The sequence below is a fragment of the Girardinichthys multiradiatus genome, chromosome 3 (assembly GCF_021462225.1).
Source record: "Girardinichthys multiradiatus isolate DD_20200921_A chromosome 3, DD_fGirMul_XY1, whole genome shotgun sequence".
In the NCBI taxonomy this organism is placed as follows: Eukaryota; Metazoa; Chordata; class Actinopteri; order Cyprinodontiformes; family Goodeidae; genus Girardinichthys; species Girardinichthys multiradiatus.
Genome location: NC_061796.1, coordinates 48,499,431 through 48,522,649, shown reverse-complemented (window position 1 = coordinate 48,522,649; position 23,219 = coordinate 48,499,431). Strand labels below are relative to the sequence as shown.

At 43.0% G+C, this 23,219-nt stretch overlaps 1 protein-coding gene across 6 annotated transcripts; it reads right to left on the bottom strand.

Annotated features, from left to right (window-relative positions):
- Position 1: 1 nt before the first annotated feature.
- On the bottom strand, positions 2-22,633 carry kiaa0319 (KIAA0319 ortholog). Of its 6 annotated transcripts, none has more exons than XM_047358941.1 (16): positions 22,478-22,633; positions 21,981-22,060; positions 21,820-21,886; positions 18,819-19,447; positions 14,431-14,542; positions 12,604-12,735; positions 7,443-7,587; positions 7,209-7,357; positions 6,411-6,562; positions 6,197-6,335; positions 5,968-6,127; positions 5,609-5,745; positions 3,334-3,456; positions 3,098-3,188; positions 2,931-3,022; positions 2-1,034 (listed from the first exon to the last, which is right to left on the bottom strand). In XM_047358941.1, exons 3-16 carry the CDS (start codon positions 21,860-21,862, stop codon positions 883-885), a joined length of 2,256 nt encoding a protein of 751 aa, XP_047214897.1. In that variant the 5' UTR covers positions 21,863-21,886; positions 21,981-22,060; positions 22,478-22,633; the 3' UTR covers positions 2-882. The 6 variants fall into 6 exon arrangements, with proteins under 6 accessions (XP_047214897.1, XP_047214931.1, XP_047214904.1 ...); XM_047358975.1 differs by having other exon boundaries at positions 6,075-6,127; positions 6,207-6,335; XM_047358948.1 differs by having other exon boundaries at positions 7,443-7,584.
- Positions 22,634-23,219: the final 586 nt, after the last annotated feature.

The following is a 23,219-nucleotide window of genomic DNA, read 5'->3' as shown; positions in this document are numbered from 1 at the left end:
GTCTGGATCATTTATTTTATTTAGGTTTTCTTGAAACTTCAGAAGAAGAACCTCAGGTGCAGAAACCAGCATAACAAACTGGATTCAAACAGGAACATTAGCCTGTTTGCATTTAAATAACTAACTGGTAACCAGTTAGTCTATGTTAAACCTGACAGACTTCTGGGAGCTGCAGCAGTGGAACATCTCAGTTCAACTTATTTTCTGCATGGTTTCTTTAAACCAGCTACAGGTCCACATTTTTCCAGGATGTTTCTTCTGGATCGTGTTATTCTGCTGGAAGTCCTTCAGCACTGTGTCTGTTTGTACTCCCAGAGCAAAGCAAAGCACATCACATGAGTTAATGTCCTACAGCAATTTGGTGTTCACCATTAGGAGGTCCGAATGCTAAATATTTGTGTGGAATTCTCATCTGGGTCGGTTTCACATGTTAAAAAGTGGCACCTGTAGGTGCTGTTAAAATGAACAGCGACACTAAAGGAACAATCCGCCTCTGCAGTCCAACAGACCCAGATGGACATGGACTTTGGGACAGAACCTGATCATTCCCAGCCAGGATAAACTAAATGCCTTTCCTGTCAGCTGTGGAAGCTGGCCAGTGCTGCCCCCTACAGGCGTGTTAGTGACGTCCCAGATGAACAGGTTTTCTGAGCTGGGAATAAAACCGGCTGATAAGATGTTACAAAGTTCTGGATGGAGATCAGTTCATCCTCTTGCTTTTCTGGAAGGAACATGTGATTCCTCGGAACCAAACTTTAAAGCCGTTGTGTCGTAAAGAATAATCTGTCTGCAGCCTCCAAGAGGAGACACTCAAAGTTCCTCTCTGCATCCCCAACCTTAGACATCCCTCTGAGATCCTGTCCAGGTCTGCAGAAGCTCCCTTCATCCGAAGGCGTTTCCATTCCGAGCGACCTGGGAGCCGATCCTGTTCCTGTTGCGGACTGGGCGGCTGAAGACTGAGTCCTGGTCGCTGTCCAGCTCCGACTCGGACATCATGAGGCTGGAGTTGTGTTCCGTGCTGCGGTGCTTCAGACCTGCAGGGAATGTGTTGAGTTAATTTGCAGAAAGAAGAAGAGTTTTTATCTCGGAGAACGGAACGACTAAAACTCCGATCCCTCAGTTAGAACATCTGATGTGTGAAAGGTTGTTACCTGGAATACTGTAACGATCCCACTTTCAGCACTTTTATTTTTATCTTCGTACAGATAAAGTATGAAAAGGTCTGAAATTAGCCTTTTATCCACTTCTGGATAAATAAGACATCATTTCCTTTCCTGACTTTATTCTATTCCTGAAAAAATCTAATCTGCATTTCTAAACAGTTCACACATCCAGAGGTTTCGTGTTGTTTTGAGTTTAAAGACGGTCCAACTAATGCTGGCAGTGTGATCTGGGAGAACTTTGTATTAAAACTGGTGCAAACTTTGCCACAGTTTTTTTTGCAAAGTCAGAGTAAAGAAGCGTTTCTTTCCATCAGGATTAAACTGATTAGTCGGATTTCTCGCTGTTAGGACATGAGATCTTTAGCTTTAAAAAGATTCTTCTCAGTTGGTTTCGTTCTGTGTTTTATTTAGAAGCTTTGCTGCCAATTACAGTAAAACATTAAAACGAGCCAAAATCTTGATGTGTTCCAGAACCCTCCGCTCAAAGCTCGTTGGAGACGTCAGGATTTAAGGAGTCAGCAGAAGATTTCATTAAGGATGCTCCAGTGGTTCCTGAGGGAGATATCTGAGGAAACACTGAAGCTCAGGTCTGATCAGGTGGAGGCCTCAACAATCTCCTGGATCAAAGACTATCTGACAAACAGACCACAGTTTGTGAGACTGAAGGGTTGTGAGTCTAACCAGGTAGTCAGCAGCACAGGAGCACCACAGGGGACTGTACTCTCACCATTCCTTTTCACTCTGTACACCTCAGACTTCCAGTACAAGACAGACTCCTGTCATCTGCAGAAATACTCAGATGATTCTGGAGTTGTGGGGTGGATCAGAGATGGACAAGAAGCTGAGTACAGGAAGGTGGTGGACCTCTTTGTGGCATGGTGTGGAAACAATCATCTCATTTTGAACGTGACTAAAACAAAGGAGATGATTGTAGATTTTAAGAGAAACAGGAATAAGTCAAAAACTATTTCTATCATGGGAGAAGAAGTGGAGGTGGTGGAGGAGTATAAATACCTCGATGTTCACCTGGACAACAGACTAGAGTGGAGATGCAACTGTGAAGCCATCTACAAGAAGGAACAGAGCAGACTGTACTTCTTGAGGAAGCTTAGGTCCTTTGGTGTTTGCAGCAAGATGCTGCAGATCTTCTATAAGTATGTTGTGGAGAGTCTGATCTCTTCTACCATCATCTGCTGGGGAAGCAGCATCAGAACCAGGGACTTAAAAAAGCTCAACAAGCTGATAAAAAAGGCTGGTTCTGTTCTGGAGACTCCTCTGGAACCTCTGGAGATCATTGTGGAAAGAAGGATTCTTCATAAAATGAAGAACATTATGGAGAACCCTGAGCATCCTCTTCATGAGACTGTCCTACAACAACAGAGTGTCTTCAGTCAGAGGCTTCTTCAGATCTGCTGTAAGACGGAGCTCTACAGGAGATCCTTCCTGCCCACAACCATCAGCATCTACAACGTCTCTTTGAAGAAACCTTCATAATATGAGCTACAACAACATTTAATTTCCCTTTGAGATTAATAAAGTATTTTTGAATTGAATTGAATTGAATTGAATTGAATTGAATCATGGATGCTGCTGAGGAAACTTCCAGCAGTTTTAAACTTTTTCAGTCGTCTGCAGATTAGATCATTTTTTGAATTTAATGTCAGGACATCAAGATCTGATTGGAGAAGGTTTTGGACCCATTTGCTGTCCATGTGTGTTGCTTCCACCTGATTGAACCCTTCCTGGAGCTTCGGGAAATAAACTCACTGAATCTGGGTCGGAGCTCCAGCCGCTCCTGCTCGTCCATGTCGTCCAGGATGGTGTACCTGGTTTTCTTCCTCCCTTTGGTCTGCTTCCTCCTACAGACACACAAAATACTTGGAGCAGACTGGACTTGTCTGGGATCAGATCATCACCTGGACGTTAAGATTCACCTCCTGCTGCAGCAGATGAAGGTCCAGCTGAGCAACAGGATGAAGACCATCATCAGGAAGCTGCTCAGGATAACGTACAGGACTCTCCACTCTGAGAGGACAAGCAAAGTTGGATCAAAGCCCTGCGCCCGGGTCAGAGGAAACATCTGAGGATCTCCTCAGATGATCTGATCTTTCAAAGTGATTAAAGCAGGAAATGCTTTCCACCTGCCCAAGAATAAAAATAAAACCGTTACCACAGTTACTCTCTCCATCACCAAGGTAAAGCCGGATCAGGTTCTCAGTCCAGAACGGGTCACAGGAACACTGCTTGGTGATTGGATCACACTGGCCCCGCCCCGAACAGCTCAGCTCACATGCTACCGTAAACAAACAAAGAACGTAACATGAAGTGACGCCACCTGAAAGCTCTGGTGTCTCTGTAGGAACCTGGTTGCCATGGTAACTGATCTCCCACCAGGAACCTTGTGGACAACCTCCTAAATCAACTCCCTGTCTGCTGCCCTCAGCGTGATTCAATGGTTCCTACTGGTGATAAATTAAAGGGCTGTTTCACCATTTTTACCACATCCAGACTGCATTTGATCCACTCTGGTTCAAAAAGTTGAACGTTTAGACGAACAAACCTAAACTGGATTATACTAAACTCAAAAGAGATGCTTTGAAACCGTTTCAGAAGTTGGAATCCTTCATTCTTTATATAACAAGTCAAAGAAAAGCTTTTTCAATGTTTTGTGGTATAGAACCTGGGTCAAGTTGGGTCTGTGTTTAGGACTTCAAATATCCTAAACCCTGTGTAGATATTTAAGCTAATTTCCTGTTCATCAGATGTTGGATCAGCAAACTGCTTCCACTTTAGCAAACATGATCAGATCTTTCCCTCCTCAGCCTTCTCATCCAGCTCTACTGGGGGACTTCTCAAGTCCAGATCCCAGAGGGATGTAGAGTCCCAGAGGTGACTGGGACAACTGGGCGACTCTGAGCTCCTCACTTCATCCCAAAGGATGAGTCCAGCCACTATGAAGCTACCTGGATCATTATTAATATTCAAATTTTATCACTAAAATCTTAAGATCTCCAGGCGGAGCCTTGAGTCATTCACTGCTCAATGATTTATTTTCTTCATTTAAACTGTAATTAGAATTTACAGAGCTGTGAAAAAGTATGTACGCCCTTACAGATGTCTTCTGTTTTTGTTTTTGTCAGATCAAACTAAAGTTAATATCAGACAAAAATAACCTGAATAATAAATCAGCTACCCCAATCAAGCTGGCACCATCTTAAAAAGTAATTACACCCCTTGTGTAATTGAGAAGTAACTGTGATTAACCACCGAACCAAATAAAAATCATTCAAATAGAACCTGTAAGACAACATGAAGTAAGGTGGAAAAAAATCTCTGACATCCATCAGTCTGCAAAGGGTTCCAGAATTGTTTCTAAGGCTTTAGACTCCACAGAACCTTAGCGAGAACCATTATCCATGGAGAAAATATGGAACAGTGGAGAACCTTCCCAGGACCTCATCAGCATATATCGTCTCATATTTACCAAAAAACATCTTAGATGATCTCCAAGAACTTTTGGGTAAATAATTTGTGGACTGACAGGACAAGACTGGACCAAACTAACACTCAGTAGTTTATTCTTACCTCCCCAACAACCCTACACCATTCCAGACCCTTTGTGAAGAGCCTTGAGACGACATGTGGTGTGAATCGGCGCTATAGAAATAAACTGAATTGAATTGAACCTTTCTGAAAGGCGAGTGACCCGTTATATCTGGAGTAAAACTAACAACATTTCATAAACAGAAAATCATACCTTTACTCAAACATGGTGGTGATGGTTTGATGGTAATGGGGCTGCTGTGCTACTTCAGAACTTGGAGAACTTGCTTTAAATGGTGGAACCATGAATTCTGCTTTCTAGCAGGAGATCCCGAAGGAGAATGTCCAACTATCAGTTTGAGCGCTCGCTGGTTGTGCAGCAGGACAGTGATCCAAAGCTCACAGGCAAGTCCACCTTTGATTTGAACAAAGAAATAAAGCCTTGGAGTGGTCTAGTCAAAGTCTGAACTTGAATCTGATTAAGATTCTAGGATCTAACCTTAAACAGGCTGTTTAAGCTGGAAAACACTCCAATGTGTCAGTTCAGCAAAGCAGAGTGGGTCAAAGTTCCTCCACAGTGATACTGAAGACTCATAATACCTGGTACCATGAAGACTGGATGGCAGCTGTTGCTGCCAAGGCTGGAGCAACCTGTTCTTAAGTTGAGGGGGTAAATACTTTTTAACAGCTCTGTGTCTCCAGCAGGTTCATTTAATAAACTGAAGAGCCAATCAGAGTGATCCAACAAGTGAAATCATCTAAACCGACCCACGTACCCAACGGACTGTTAACCTCTATCAGGACAAATGTCCCAGATGGTTCTGATGGTCCAGATTGTTCTGAAGGCCCGAGAGTCTCTGTGCTGGAAAACTTGATCACAGACAGGTCCGTCAACAACTTACCGACGGTGTCGACTCTCAGAACTTTGAAGAGCAAGAAGTTACTCTTTTCTTGCAGCAGCTGCTTCTTCAGCAGAACCACCAGGCTGGAGGCAGAGAGGGGCCCCGAGGGGCCCTGAACGGAGAACTGCAGCACCGTACTGGAACAGAACATAAAAGAGTTCTGACCCTACAAACAGGTCCAAACATTTCATTTACACTGAGGTGTGGGGTGCCGAGAATTACAGTTTAGACTCCAGCATTTACAGGTCAGGTAAGTGTCACTGGAACCCCAAGCTCATTCAGAACATTTTACAGATTAAACTTTCTGGAAACTGGGTCAGTTTGGGTCAAACTGAATGACCAAGTCCAGGTCCTGATACCTGAGTTGAGTTCTTCCTTGCAGCGCTCGGACCTGGATGTCTCTGTCTAAGACATGAATCAGTGCGGCGAGCTGTCGGACCACCGTGTCCCTCTGAGCCACACTCACCTGAGACACCAACACCAGCATCTCCAGCTCCACCTGCTGGCCACCTCCAGGTTCTACAGAAACAAAGCAGGAACAGTGACCAGAAGTCAGTTCAACCTTAGAATCTCAACCGTCAGCCCCACCTGGTCGGACCTCCACAGTGGCCGTGGCTGAGCCGGACCGGCCCTGAGCATCTGTCACCCTCAGCTGGAACAGGTAGGTCCCTTCAACCAGACCTGACAGGTAGAGGGATGGCTGGGTCTCTGAGCCAAACAGAACCTCCTGCAAAGAACCTGGGGGTTATCTGATCCGTTCTGTTTTCATTCTGCCTGTAGAATCTTTCTGAGCGGCCTGTACCCCAGCAGCAGGACTCTGGCTGTCTCTTTTCCACAGGTACCGGACCTCGGTCTGGTCTCTGTCGGTCACCGAGCCTTTTAGGACCAGAGAGTTGTTGGGCAGAGTCAGAACGTGGCTGCCGCTGGCGTGAGCGACCGGAGAAAGACTCCTGGCTGCAGGAGGAAGGACAGACAGTGTGATGATCCAGATGAGTCAGGAGAACAGGACATTCCATGTGCTGAAATCCAGTGTGGAGAACAATGCAGATTGAATTCTCCCTTGTGCTGATGTACGGTTTTATGTGAGCTAGGATTCATCTGACAAAATATTTGGCTAGGGTAAGTATTATTGGACAATATACATTTGGACAGCTATCACTTTTCAAGAGGATGGAGGATTCTGCATTTTTTGCCTTCTCTAGTTGAAAATCTCACATACTTAAATTGTTTCAGCCTGAGCTGGATTATTCTACCCCGAAGACAGATTCTGTAAAACACAAATGAAGATTGATTAATAAAAATGTATTAAATTTAGGATATGTGAAAAGTAGATAAATTTCAGATGTTTTTGGGTGAAGAATCAGCATAGAATAAGACAGGCATAACATTTTTAACTGGTCAAACCCAAATTCAACTGTTCTAAATGGATTACAGATAACCTAAACCTCAGTTTGAAACCTTTACAAGTACATCAGTTGTGACAACTAAACTAAAAAAGTGTTATAAAGTTCAGAACATCTTTATAACACTTCTTTAAGATGGGATCCACTTCTTCCACCAATCAGCAACTTTTGATCCATGAAGCTGCAGCAGAACTCACCTTCCTGAATCCTCACCGACAGCAATGCGCTGTCTGTCGCCCCCTCCTGGTCAGTAACAGTCAGTTTGAACGTGTAGCACCCTCCTCTGAGACCCGTCACCATAGCAACAGCTTGATCAGAATCCTGCAGCAGTAGCCCAGAAGGACCGCTGCAGAAACAGACAGCATACACTTTCCATCAGATACCGAGCAGCTGCTTCTGGATCAGAAGGTCCACCACAGAGCTTCACCCACCTCACCACCTCCCAGCTGTAGCTGATGATGCCGCGGTCGTCGGTGCTGCTGCTGCCGTCGAGCAACAGGCCACTTAGAGGGAGAACCAGCTTCCTGTCCGGACCCACGACAGCAACTGGAGCACGGTTTGACCCCTTGAGTTCTGCTGGGGATCAGAGGACAGACCGGATGTTGTTTTAATGTTTGTGGTGTTTGGACCTCACAAAGCAAATAAATGTACCGCCCAAACAAGGAGCAAAGCTTTAAACATGCTGCAGCCACAGAGTCTCATAGAAAGAACCAGTGAACAGTCGGTGCACTGAAGTTATCAGAACCACATCCGATTAAAGGCTGCAGGTCAGCGATGAAGACGAGCTTCCTGCTGACATGTTCTGCTGGGTTTGTGTTTATGACACAAGGAGCAAGACAGAAATGGGTCCAGAACCAGAATCTGTGCTGATTCTGAAGTTGCAGACATCTTGTTCTGGGTTCTCTTCTCTCAGGCGGGTTTTTACGGTGGCCGTGGGGTGCAAAACACTTTTACAAGTACCGAAACAAATTTACATTTCAGAAAATCAACCGGAAAGGGAATGTACCAACGCCGAGGCTGACCCGGAAGTCAGCCTCAGGGCTGCATCCTTCGAAGGCCGTATTTGTAGGCCGATTACGTCACAGCGCGGCGACGAAGGCTGTCCCAATTCATGAATCATTCCGAGCAAATGCTGCCGACAAATGTGTCCTTATTTTGCCCGATTTGAAGGATGCGTTGTGAGTATCCTTCGCGGCCCATCATTTCCCATCATTCATTGCGGGTCGAAGCGGATTGGTCAAGCAGGAGAAGCCATGGCGGACCATAGCAACAAAAGCTGTGAGTAAAGTGTGGAAAATTACACTTTCTGTGACACAAATTAACTTCTACAATGTTTTTAGTGCGGGAATATAACTATGTAGACGTGAAATATCTGCTTGATTTATCAAGACATCACTTAATTTCAAATGTGCTCCGACGTGTTCGGAGTTTTCCGTTCCCGGCGTAGTAACCGGCTCGCCTCGCCAGTCCTACCGGCGGTGAGGTGAGCTAGACCCGGTAGAGATCTGACCGGACTATCGGCACTAAGCTCCCGCTGGCAGTCATCACAATGAACGTTTAACACAAGTGATTTCTAACAGTTTACGTTATTATTTTAATTGTTACTGAAAATCTATTTAATATTTCAGGTGATATTAAGGTTAATCAGAATAAATGGACAGTTTTATGTAATCTAACTGTATCGCTGGATTGTGTGATTGAGAATAAATAATCTTTTCAATATGAATTTTTAATGAAGAAATGTGCTATATGTTTTAAAAGTTATTTATAATTCAGTTAGCATTATAATTTCTGATTCCAGGTACAATCCAGAGACAATCATGTTCAGGTAAAAAAGATGTTTGATTTAACTAGCCAATAAACAAAGAGATAGCAACTTTATGGCTAATATATGTCACATATTTTATATATATATATATATTATAAACAACAACTTTAAATTTTAAGATAGATGGGAATTATAAAGTATTTGATCCCCTCTGGCTGTTCTTAGATAATTATATAATAATGCAGTGTTTTTGGTGTATTAGTATCTACTTCCTTTGATTACTTAAAATATCCAGAAGCATGCCTTAAAAATAATGTGTTTTTCCATCTCCATTCTTCCCTTTTCTAGACCAGACCTCTTTACTGCAGGATCAACCTGAGTGTCCCAGTCCTGAAACGCTTCTTCAACCAGGAGGACACCAGACGCCACAGAGTTTTTCTTAAAGCTGTGGGTGCAATTGACGGCTGCCATATCCACTTCAGGTGTCCAAGCAGCCCTGATGGTCAGTGCTACAGGAACAGGAAACTCTTCCCTTCCATAATCCTGCTGGCAGTTTCTGAGAGCCATTTTATTGACACGTATGTGGGCTGGCCTGGGTCAGTGCATGACTCTACGGTGCTCCACCACAGCCCACTGTACAGTTTATCCTCCTCCAGGGTATTTTATCCTTGCTGATGGAGGATACCCATGCCTCCAATATCCACTCCCCCTCATCACTCCCTACAAGAGGACAAGACAAGGTGTGGGAGCCCAGCGCTTTAACAGCCATGATGAAAACCAGATTCAGGGCCATCTTCCTGCAAGCGCTGGAGGTGCACGACACCTTTGTACCTCACGTAAGTTTTGACCTAGATCCATTTTATATATATATTATACATAATATATACACATATATGCACCCTCTTTTAAATAGTTTTCAGGTCATAACAGCATGCACCATCCTCCACAACATCTGCCTTGGTGCTGGGGATGTCATGGACCCAGAGGATGACCCAGAGGAGGCTGTAGAAGAGGATGAGGGTGAGGTTTGGACTAAGACAGTCAGCGTTGCTCTCTGGCAGGACCAGCTTTCAGCTGAGGTGTCCGCCCTGGAGGAGGTACCACCAGAACATGACTACTGTGTCAGCCAAGTATAATATTATAGATGTGATTAATGTTTGAGGAGTATAACTAATTGTAATATTTTGTGAGCACCATCTTCTATTTCTGCATATTTCCGATTACATCTTAGTGATGTGGCAGCCGTCAATTCAGCCGCCCTTTAAACCCACTTGATGGACGATGACGTGGACAGTGGAGAGAGACATCACAAACATCTGCAGACCACCTGTGTGATGCTTCGCTCACCATCCAGAAAGACAAACCAAAGGTCTCAGTTGCAGCATCCATCCAAGTCTCTGACCTTGTGAGAGATTTAGCCACATCTCCAGACTTTCTGTTCAGAAAGACATCTGCCTCTTTGTTCTGTTGAAGAGGTTTTACCAGGAACTGGTCACTCAGGTTGATCCTGCTGTCTCCATTGTAAATATTTGTACATAGTTTTATTTTATACCTTTTGTCTTGTAATCTTGATCTGTTTGAATGTTTTCTTCCCTCATTCTGTTTAAAATGTTATTTGTATTTTTCATAATAAATTCTGTTTATAACTTTAAATGAAGTTGATGTATTGTTGGATCAAATGGAAATAAAATACATTAGTGACAAAAACAATTTAGAAATTTATTAGAACACCTTAAAATTTTAAGAAACAATCTGAACAAAACTTTATATTATTTCTTATGTAGCACCTTATTTCAGTACCATTCTTTCTAAGATGGAAAACAGTCTGTCCATTCTCTGTGTCCTCATGTCCTCCCTGATCAACTCCATCATCTCTGTCCCTCTTTCTTTTCTGACCCCTTCCTGCTGGCTCACTGTCTTCCTTCTCCATCTGGTTGTCCACCGCTCCACTTGGCCCTGGAGTGTCCTCAGGGATGGAGGCAATCAGGACAGGAGGTGTTGTGGAAGACCTCTGACCCAACATCTCATCCATAAAGACAAACCAGGTCCAAGTAGCAGCAGTGGGCTTTTCACTGACTCCCTCTCCTGACCCTGGATACTTACAATCCTAAAGTTAGATGGAATAAAAGAAGAGTTGACTAAACAGAGAAACCAACAAGACTTTTAGAAATATGTTTTTATTTGTGTGACATGAGAACTTCTGAACATAATCTAAATTCATTTTTTTTTTTTTTCAAATTGTCCCACATTGTGTTGTCCTGCAAGGTGGTGACCTTCCCCTGTTGGTCCATCTTCTCCAGAATTGTCCTAAACTGAAAGAAGTATGTTAATCACTGGATGGATATTTATGAAAGTTAGAAAGATAGGAGTTATTAAAACTGGACAGAAACTGACTGTAAAGAATGTAGTTATTGTACCTCCAAGCCACGGTGGCTGAGTTTTTAGCTCCAGTAAAAAGGTGGTGGTTCTGATCCCTGAGCTTCATAAACTGACCCGTCTGCTGCTTTGTACCTAAACAATAAAATCAACAAAAAAAACCATCTTGCTTAATATCAGTGTAAAAAAAAGTCTTTTTTAATTTTACATTTGTCTTAATTTTGAAGAAAATATCTCTATGCTAATGACTAAAACAAGCTCTTTCAAACTTTTAACTTCTTTACTGAGATTCATTTACATTTGGAGGTTTATTCCTCGTCGGGTTTACCTGGAATCAGAAATTATAATGCTAACTGAATTATAAATAAACTTTTAAAACATATAGCACATTTCTTCATCAAAAATGAATATTGAAAAGCTTATTTATTCTCAATCACACTCTCCAGCGATACAGTTAGATTACATAAAACTGACCATTTATTCTGGTTAACCTTAATATCACCTGAAATATTAAATAGATTTTCAGTAACAATTAAAATAATAACATAAACTGTTAGAAATAACTTGTGTTAAACGTTCACTGTGATGACTGCCAGCGGGAGCTTAGTGCCGATAGTCCGGTCAGATCTCTACCGGGTCTAGCTCACCTCACCGCCGGTAGGACTGGCGAGGCGAGCCGGTTACTACGCCGGGAACGGAAAACTCCGAACACGTCGGAGCACATTTGAAATTAAGCGATGTCTAGATAAATCAAGCAGATATTTCACGTCTACATAGTTATATTCCCGCACTAAAAACATTGTAGAACTTAATTTGTGTCACAGAAAGTGTAATTTTCCACAATTTACTCACAGCTTTTGTTGCTATGGTCCGCCATGGCTTCTCCTGCTTGACCAATCCGCTTCGACCCGCAATGAATGATGGGAAATGATGGGCCGCGAAGGATACTCACAACGCATCCTTCACATCGGACAAAATAAGGACACATTTGTTGGCAGCATTTGCTCGGAATGATTCATGAATTGGGACAGCCTTCGTCGCCGCGCTGTGACGTAATCGGCCAACAAATACGGCCTTCGAAGGATGCAGCCCTGAGGCTGACTTCCGGGTCAGCCTCGGCGTTGGTACATTCCCTTTCCGGTTGATTTTCTGAAATGTAAATTTGTTTTCTGAAATGTAAATTTGTTTCGGTACTTGTAAAAGTGTTTTGCACCCCACGGCCACCGTAAGTTTTGGGTTTTTGTTTACAAAAAGAGAAAAAAACTTTTTGGAAAATATAAAAATAAAACAAAATTAAACAAACATTTAAATCGGACCATTCAGAACATCTGACAGAAGCTAACAGAGACGTGATAATCTGAGGTAGAACATCAACCCAGTCCTTTCATGTATCTGAAACTGCTCTGAGTCAGAACCAGAACCTGGTGGAACTAGAAACATGTAAATACCTGCAGTGGCAGCAACCAGTGTTCTTGTGGTTGGAGGGAGAGCAGCTGAGGAAAAGGTGGAGAGGTCAGAGGTCACGTCGTGGTTCAGAAGGTCAACGGTAGCTGATAAAGACTGATGGAACTTTACCGGGCCTGTCAGAACAAAAAGACTAAGCTCAGAGACAGGTTTTATATAATGGGTCATATAGCAAGTTAGTTAATAATGGTTCTGTAAATCCTGGATGTGTTCCAGTCGGGTTTTAAAGCACTTCATAGCACAGAGTCAGCCCTGCTGAGGGTTTCTAATGATATTCTCCTGGCTTGTGATTCTGGTGACTCTGATCCTTGTCCTGCTGGACCTAACTGCTGCTTTCAATACAGTGGATCACAGCATTTTATTGTCACGCTTACAGCACCAACTAGGTATTGGTGGGTCCGTTCTGAAGTGGCTTAGGTCCAATCTGCCAGACAGAACATTTTGGTTGAACGGTTTGAATCATCTTCTGCTCCTCTGTCATGTGGGGTCCACCAGGGCTCAATATTAGGGCCTTTGCTCTTTTCTCTGTTCCTCCTTCCTCTGGGGTCTAATTTTAGGAAATATGGCATCTCCTTCCATTGTTATGCTGATGATTACCAAAGCTGTGACCCGTTAGGGCGAGGTGATGCCTGGTCCATCAAACCTCTTTTATCCTGTCTTGAGGATATTAAAGCTTGGATGGCTTTAAATTTCCTTCATTTTAATTAAAAAAGACTGAGGTACCTGTCTTTGGACCTTGTGGAGCATGTCAGACACCTCCTGTTAATTTAGACCCCCTGGCAATGTATATTATGTCCACAGTTAGAACCTTGGTTTTAAGATGGACAGTGATTTTAAACTTGATGGTCAAATAAGGGCCACCATTAAGTCTAGTTTTTACCATTTAAGAAAAATAGCAAAGGCAAAATCTATTCCTTTAAGGCAACAGTTGGAAACAGTAATCCATGCATTCATTACATCCGCTAGATTATTGTAATTCACTCCATCTTGGAAACAGCCAGTCCTCACTTAAACGCCTGCAGCTGGTTCAAAACGCTGCTGCATGCATTTTAACAGGAACACATTAGCCCTGTTCTGGCTTCGCTCCACCGGCTGCCTGTCTACTTTAGAGTCCATTTGAAAGTAAAACTCATTAAAAACGTATTATTACTCATCAAGTAAGCAGTATAGGAACCTGAACCAGAACAATGTGCAGGACTTCCGATCAGACCTGATGTACGCTTGTTTCCTGTTTCAGAGAAATCTGTTGGTTCTGATGGGACGGCGGCGCTGAAATCCACAGGGTCTCCCAGAGACGCTGCCAGGGGAGGATCTGCAGGGAGAGGTTCCAGACGAACCTGCTGAATCTCACAGTTAGGTAGGAGGGAACCACAGGGACCAGAACCAAACCAAACTGATGAAATGGATCAAGATGAAGTATTTCTGCAAGTGCAGCAGGTCCATTGGTTTTGACCCACTCACAGAGATTTTTTTGGTGTCCTGAAGTTAAGCAGCTACTCTCACAGAACAACACCAGTTACCATGGAAACAACCAGAACAGTTTTGGACCAGTCAGTGTTATTCTGTGGTGTCACTGGTTCTATCTCTGATTTTAATAAAGGGAAAGAACAGAGAGAGAACAGCTCATCCTTCAGAACCATCTTAACCATCAGATGGTTCTGCCTTCCTGATTTCCCCTAAAACAACCTTCTTGTCAACCCGACTGCGCTGGCAGAGTTCGGTACCTCTGACTCTGAACTGACTGGACCTTCATAGCTCAGTTTCCCTTAATGTTCTGCAAATGATCCGAGGAACAGTTCAGGGTCACCTACCTGGATTCACTGTGGTGCTGATGATGTCAGAGGGTGTGGTCATGTGATCTGTTGGGGCGGAGTCAGTGGCAGGCGTCAGTGATGGAAAGACTGCAGTTCTCTGCGTTTCTGTCTGAAAAAGTGAAAGAAAAAAAAAAACAGGATGAAGAGGAGCGATAAATTCCTACCTGCTGAGGAGGAAGGAGCTGAACACGTTTAAGAGGTTCTGTTAGAATTTCTGTTGGCCAAAACCCCAGAACTTTCAACATGTGTCCGTCTGGAATATTTCCTCTGATCTTCATCTGATCTTGTTCTTCTTGGAAAACTGGAAAATGTTTTAGTGGAAAAGTAGAAGAAGAAGTCAAATAAAATGGAAGATACTCTAACCGTTTTGAAAGGATTCACCCAGAACCTTTCCACATTCTGTCCTGGTCCAATAACAAACTCCAATCTATTTTATTGGGAATTTCTGTGACAGACAAACACAAAGTAGTGAAGAACAAAGAAGTGGAAGAAAAGTGTTTTTTTTTAAAATCATTTTTAACTAATAAAAGTATGAAGTATGTATGGTGTGCATTTGTATTTTTACTCTAATACCCCCAAATAAAATCCAGTGCAACAAGCTGCCAGGTGTCTCCCAATAAGTAACCAGTCCTTAGATGTTCTTTAGACAACATTCGAGAACAACCAGCATCATAAAGACCAAGGAACCCAGCAGACAGGTCAAGGAGAAAGTTCTGGTTCTGTTTAAAGCAGGGTTAGGTTCTACAACAACACCCTAAGCTTGGAACATTTCCTAGAACACTGATCATTCCATCATCTGAGTGAAGGAAAGTTGAAAACTCCACCTCAACCTGTAAACACCACCCACTGTCAAACAGAGTGGTGTTCACAGTTTACTGCAGCTGTTAAACGCTTCACCATCAAGTGACTTTAATCAGATCCCAGCACTGACAACTGGACTGAAAACGTTAGAGAAAACTATCAGATGGAGAGAATCCCTCACCGAGGATGCAGAGGGAACTGTTCACTAAAAGGTGGAGAACCGTGAACGCTCCGTTATTCTGAACAGCTAAACTGTATGCTGCTCCACACGTCGGCACATTCAATGGTGTCTCTGAATATGCGTCGTGGTATTTACACTGAGACCTGTGAGATTACTGTTTGGAGAAGGTCATAACCTTTAATTACATCTATCAGTTTGTATGAGTCATGAAAACCAAATAAAAATAAAGTTCTAGAAAAAACAGGGGGGTGGTAGTATCATGCTGTTGGACAGAGAAACTGGTCAAAGTTGATGAGAAGATGTATGGCGGTAAATCCAGGACAATCCTGGAGAAAAACCTGTTAGAGGCTGCAGAAGACCTGAGACTGAGCTGGAGGTTCGCCTTCTAGCAGGACAACCACCCTAAACATACAGCCAGAGATACAATGAGATGGTTTAAATCAAAGCATATCCATGTCTTAGTATGGCCTAGTCAAAGTCCAGATCTAACTCCAACAAAACAGATCTGTGGGAAGACTTAAAACTGATGTTCACAGATGTTCTCCATCAAACCTGACTGCGCCTGCGTTGTTTTAGAGATAGACCCCAGAACACCTCCACCCAGATGTGGTTCTATAGAGTTCTGACTCTATTGAATGCATTACTGAGAGTTTTATTTGTAAAAGAAAACCCAGTTTTTTTCTGGTGACGGGTGAATTCTGCTCAGCTTTGTGTTGGTCCATCAGACAAAGTCCTAGTAAAACTTTGTCTGTGGTTAAAATGAGACAAGAGGGGTTCAAGCCTAAACCTCCAACTTGTATGTTAGACCCAATCCCAACCAAATTATTTAAGGAAATGTTCCCTCTGATTACCAGCCCCATTTTAGATATGATTAATCTATCTTTAGTAAATGGATCAGAACCACAGGCTTTTAAGTTAGCTGTAATTAAACCTTTACTTAAGAAACCTTCGCTTGATCGAGATGATTTAATAAATTACAGACCTATATCCAATCTTCCATTATTATCTAAAAGTCTTGAGAAAATAGTTGCTAATCAAATGTGTGAACATTTATACAACAATGACCTGTTTGAAGAGTTTCAGTCAGGCTTCAGAGCTCATCATAGCACTGAAACAACTCTGCTGAAAGTCACTAATGATATTCTTATGGCCTCAGATAATGGACTTGTGTCTGTTCTGGTTCTGTTAGATCTCAGTGCTGCATTTGATCCAGTCGACCATAATATTCTCTTAGAAAGGCTGGAATATGCTGTAGGGATCAGGGGAACAGCGCTAGGCTGGTTTAAATCTTATCTGTCTGACAGATTCCAGTTTGTTCATGTAAATGATAAATCATCTTTAAACTCCAGGGTTAATTGTGGAGTACCACAGGGTTCAGTACTTGGGCCAGTTCTCTTTACTATATATATGCTTCCAATAGGTCAAATTATCAGGCAGCATAGGATAAATTTTCACTGTTACGCTGATGATGCTCAGCTTTACTTATCCATAAATCCTGATGAGCCCAACCAGTTAGATAGACTACAAGCATGTCTTGAAGATATAAAAACTTGGTTGACTTTAAATTATCTGCTTCTAAATTCAGACAAGACAGAAGTTGTCGTCTTTGAACCGGAGTCTTTAAAAAAGAAACTGCTTAGTCAATCACTTAACCTGGATGGCATTAAATTGACCTCCGATAATAAAGTAAAAAACCTTGGTGTTAACTTTGACTAGGACATGTCATTTAAATCCCATATTAAACAGGTTTCTAGGATTTCCTTCTTTCACCTCCAGAACATTGCCATAATTAGAAATATCCTGTCCAGGAGTGATGCTGAAAAACTAGTCCATGCATTTGTTACTTCAAGGTTGGACTATTGTAATTCTTTACTATCAGGATGTCCACAAAATGCAGTTAAAAGCCTTCAGCTGATTCAAAATGCTGCAGCAAGAGTTCTAATGAAAATTAAAAAGAGAGATCATATTTCTCCTATTTTAGCTTCCCTTCATTGGCTCCCTGTTAAATCCAGAATAGAATTTAAACTTCTCCTCCTCACATATAAAGCCCTTAATGATCTAGCTCCATCATACATCAGAGATCTGATTGGTCCATATGTTCCTAACAGAGCACTTTGTTCTCAGACTGCAGGTTTACTGGTGGTTCCTAGAGTCTCTAGAAGTAGAATGGGAGGCAGATCCTTTAGTTATCAGGCTCCTCTCCTGTGGAACCAGCTCCCAGTTTTAGTCCGTGAGGCAGACACCCTGTCTACTTTTAAGGCTAGGCTTAAAACTTTCCTTTTTGATAAAGCTTATAGTTAGAGTGGCTTAGGTTATCCTGAACTATCTCTGTAGTTATGCTGCTATAGGCTTAGGCTGCTGGAGGACATAATGACCACTTTCACTCTCTTCGCTACATTCTCATACTACTCTCCAATTCTGCATTGTTTGCTGTTATTTCAGCTTTTAACTTTGTTCTCTCTTTTCTCTTCCTAGAAGCTACACCTGGCCTGACTCTGTGTCTACCTGTGACACCTTTCTGGAGAGGGGCATTGTCCAAGCTTCTGCTGGCAACAACTTAATGCTCACCTTCTACAGATGATCCACATGGCCCTGTCTTTCAGTGTTTAACCCTTTCTCTCTCCTAGACATGGCTACTGACTGAGCTTCTACTGTAACTAACTCTATGTTCTCTCTTTCAGACTCTAACCTTGAAAACTGGCTCAGAGTTTATCTGTTCTTTCTTTCTAGATGAAACGACTAAAGGAGCTACATCCATTAACATTTACTTTTCCTTCCCATAGAAAGTACTCCTGGATCAGTGCTTCTTTGTTCTCTTTGTATCTCTGCTCTGTTCTCTCAAACCTCCAGTCGGTCGTGGCAGATGGCCGCTCACACTGAGCCTGGTTCTGGTTCTGCTGGAGGTTTCTTCCTGTTAAAAGGGAGTTTTTCCTCTCCACTGTCGCTACATGCATGCTCAGTATGAGGGATTGCTGCAAAGTCAACACCAGTGACTGTCCACTGTCTCTACATGCTCATCCAGGAGGAGTGAATGCTGCAAGTCACTGACTGGATGCAATCTGCTGGGTTTCCTTAGATAGAAAAACTTTTTATCCAATTTGAATAAATAACTGAATCTGACTGAACTGTTCAATGGTTACGATTAATTGGAATGTATGAACCTGACTGTTGTGAAGAACCTTGAGACGACATGTGTTGTGAATTGGAGCTATATAAATAAAACTGAATTGAATTGAATTCAAGGGGCATGAATATGTTTCCCAGACACTGGAAAATAGTTTGTTTTCTTATCTTTCTGTTTTAATGGTTCTGATACACAGACAGTTTATTCTTAATGGTTCTGGTCAGATCAGTTTATTTGATTGTGTTTTTCAGGCACAAACAGGTTGCAGTCTTCACTCACAGGTTTCTCTGCAGCAGCAGGATGAGTTGGCGCCATGGTTCCGTCCTCGTCCTTATGATACGTTGTTTTGTCAGACAGCATTTTGATTTGGGTCATGTTGCTCTTTGTCCCCACTTCTTCAGGACCCTCTTCCTGTGATTGGTTGAATGTGTCCTGGGTTTGATCCACCTCTGAGCCGACTCTGCCCCGTACCTCTGGGTCACCCTCTGAGTACTCCACATCCACCATCCCCGGGTCTGAATGGCCTGAGCGGGGCCCATCAAAAAGGGCAAGGCCCTTCAGTGGATCCAAGTCCCTGTCGGTCCCCCAGGGCCTGCTGTACGGCTCTCCTCTCACCAGAGACTGCAGCAGCAGGGACTGCGGGGACGCCCTCTGCAGGAAGGCCACGACTGAGTCGGCCCCAGGCCTAACCTGGGGCTGACAGTTCGCCCCCTCCTGGCAGCTCAGGATGTAGCAGCGCCCCTTAAAGAGCCAGGCTAGGTCGTAGCCAGGCAGGTCGCAACACGCCGCCACACAGTGTTGCAGGGAGGCCACACCTGGCACACGCATGATCCTACTGCTCTCCACTGCTGGGGACACAACCGCCTCTGGAAAAGTTGCCCCCTGCCAGCATGGAGATGCCACTGTAGCTGTAATGGAAGCAACAAAGCATGGTATTCTGCTGTGAAGGGCCGAGAAGAGTCTACATGCTCTGGAAAAATCCATACTGTGAGAGTATTAAACATTTACATTTCTGAGTCCAAAACAGTAAATCTATCTGAAAGATTTCAGAAGGTTCAAGACAAAGACTTTTATTAAAGGGTGCCAATGCAAATTCTATCTGAAAATGTTCACATACATCTGCTTCTTCATGTTAAGAAGTCTGATATTTCAAAGGAAGAAGAAGCTGCTAAGGAAGGTAAGAAACGCTGTAGAGTCAGTGGTTGCTATTGGATCAGACAGGCAGACAGAAACAGAATGTAAGCCACATGGAAACAGTCACTGTGTGAAAACTAGAGGTGGATTTAAAGACATTTATGAGCTGCAGAACTTTCTGCTGGCCTTAAATTTAGATTTTTATGTATCTGAAAAGTTTTTTGTAGAAGATCTGACAGGTTAAACAGAATCTTCGGGTCCAGTTTCTCCAGAACCATTCAGAGTTGAAATCTACAAGGAGTTAATGAGCATGTGGGTGTGCCTCTTTAGGCTCTGAGCTCTGATTGGTCAGAAAGCTGTTGGTCCTACAGGAGTGGAAGACACACTAGGAGACAAAAATACCTACGATTGGATGGAGAAACTGTTCAAATCCAAAAGATTCTGAATATTTCACCCAACACATTCTTCAATAGGTTCAGTTCAGAAACAAGCTCAGCATCCTCCTCTCCTGCTCACAGCCAAACAGACATTCCACCTTCCTTTGACCCACAGGACCCACAGCTGTCCAGTAACACCTCACATTTTTATCTTCCACCTCAGCCCTAGAACCTTCTGCTTCTACATGTTTGCCTTCAACCATATCAGAAGATGCTGATGCTTCCTTTGCTTCCCCCTTCCACCTGTGTGTCTCAAAAAGTCAAGTGAAGATGCAACTGGAGAGACTGAATCAGAATAAGGCTGAGACTGAAGGGTTGTGAGTCTAACCAGGTAGTCAGCAGCACAGGAGCACCACAGGGGACGGTACTCTCACCATTCCTTTTCACTCTGTACACCTCAGACTTCCAGTACAAGACAGACTCCTGTCATCTGCAGAAATACTCGGATGATTCTGCAGTCATGGGGTGGATTAGAGATGGACAAGAAGCTGAGTACAGGAAGGTGGTGGACCTCTTTGTGTCATGGTGTGGAAACAATCATCTCATCTGGAACGTGACTAAAACAAAGGAGATGATTGTAGATTTTAAGAGAAACAGGAATAAGTCAAAAACTATTTCTATCATGGGAGAAGAAGAGGAGGTGGTGGAGGAGTATAAATACCTCGGTGTTCACCTGGACAACAGACTAGAGTGGAGATGCAACTGTGAAGCCATCTACAAGAAGGGACAGAGCAGACTGTACTTCTTGAGGAAGCTTAGGTCCTTCAGTGTTTGCAGCAAGATGCTGCAGATCTTCTATAAGTCTGTTGTGGAGAATCTGATCTCTTCTCCATCATCTGCTGGGGAAGCAGCATCAGAACCAGGGACTTAAAAAAGCTCAACAAGCTGATAAAAAAGGCTGGTTCTGTTCTGGAGACTCCTCTAGAACCTCTGGAGATCATTGTGGAAAGATGGATTCTTCATAAAATGAAGAACATTATGGAGAACCCTGAGCATCCTCTTCATGAGACTGTCCTACAACAACAGAGTGTCTTCAGTCAGAGGCTTCTTCAGATCTGCTGTAAGACAGAGCTCTACAGGAGATCCTTCCTGCCCACAGCCATCAGCATCTACAACGGCTCTTTGAGGAAACCTTGGATGATATGAGCCATAACAACATTTAGTTTCCCTTTGGGATTAATAAAGTATTTTTGAATTGAATTGAATTGAATTGGTCAGATTCATCATCCCACTCTCCGCTGAAAATTATGTGAGAAAATCTGGAACCTAAACTGTGATTATGGGAAAACTGGAAAAGGAATCAAGATGATAACTGGGTCAGGTAGAGTCCAATTTCCTAACTTTAAATGATGGCTGAGCTATGGAGGTCCAAATAGGAAAGGTTTTATTCCTGCTGCAACCTAAATCACATCAAGGTCTATGAGGCCGATTCTTTAGTTGTTTTGCTTTTCTGAATCTTTACCGCTAAAATGTATTTTTGTGTTTGGACCTTCTAATCCTGGCTGCATGTTTGTTCACTATCTCTGGCAAACAGACAATAAAATATTGAGAAGCAACGTGCTCAATATTAATGATGGTGATTCAGTGATTTCAGAACCGCACCCTCAATAACTGGAGGGTCACATGAATTAATAAGAAAGGTTTTCTACACATCTCTTTGAGAAACTCCATCAGAGTAAAATCCTCAAGGTAAACATGAATGTTTTTACCTTCCAGGATGTGAAGGAGCAGCAGAACTGTTTTCCCCCACATGGTGGCGCTGTGTGGATATGCAGTCTGAAAACAAAGAATAGCTGGAAGATTCTGACTGACAAGTAACCAAGTCAAGGCCCGATTTTTATGTAAAGTAACATTTCTGGTCTGATTTTACCTGCAGGTTTGACCGGTAACAACCTGTGCTGCAGTTTCAGAACCACAGAGCTGGACAGCGCCACCTATAGCCCCGCCCAGCTGCAGGACGGAGGCAGGCAGTGACATAAAAATCAAACATTCACCTCTGTAAACCGTACAAAATAACACGTTTGAGGAATGAATGATAATAAAAGACTTTCTATTTATCACTCCATTGGGTTGAGATTAGGAGCAATAATGAGCAAAAAAATATCTAAAGACAAACATTTCAACTAGGAGATATTTCTATCAAATGAAAATAGTAAAATACAAACAAGACCGAATTATTAAACACATAAAACTAGTTTTGTTTAAAACAATATCTGTCACAAGAAACCGTAAATGAGATTTTTGAAGGCAGCTACCAGCGCCAACAATCCGCCATTTGCAACAATTTTCCCTAAAGATGAAACGACTCCAACCTTCCTCGTGCCGCCGGTGATCCATTTAAAACACGTGACAGGTTATTAAACCTACCTGGAAGAGGCCTTTCCTCCCAGTTCTCCCAGTTCCACTGTGACCCAGCTCGCTGGTTCTCTACAATCCGATCAGCATCTCGTACCTCATGCTGGAGGAATGAAGACAGTCACGTCGAGGCAGAATCACCTGTCCTGTCGACACAGACTTCCGGTCGATGGTCAAAATAAATGAGGAAAACAAATGATAAGATCTGTTCCCAACAAGAAACCTGAGCAGTTCCATTTGGATCCCTCATTATTTATCATCGGCCGGTAGAACCTCATGGAGCAGAAATTACTCTGCAGAACCTTTATCCAGTTCTACAAATCAGAGTAACATTCACAGACTTTACTGAGCAGAGAAGTTTACCTCAGAGGAGTCTGGGCTCAGAGGTTTCTAGGTAGGAGGTTGTATCATGGTGTGGGCTTACCATGGCTGAGACAAAATCTCCTTCATAAACTGAAAATGTTACCTTCTTCAGGCAAACCTGGCTGGACTGTGGTAGTTAGTTTGACACAGATGAATTTAATGAGACAATGTCACACAGTAACATTAACAGTAGAACAGCGACCTGACGGCTGTTGGAGTTGCTTCAGTCGTACCTCCAGCTGTCAGCGGGTCAGTGGAAACCTAGAGCCAGTGGAAAAAGGGCAAGAGACTGGATATCCTCAATGACCTCCAAGCAGACCCAAAACTCTCAAGATTGACCCTATATTCCTTCTTGTATAGCAATGCCTCGGATTCCACCAGGAAGAGCTGG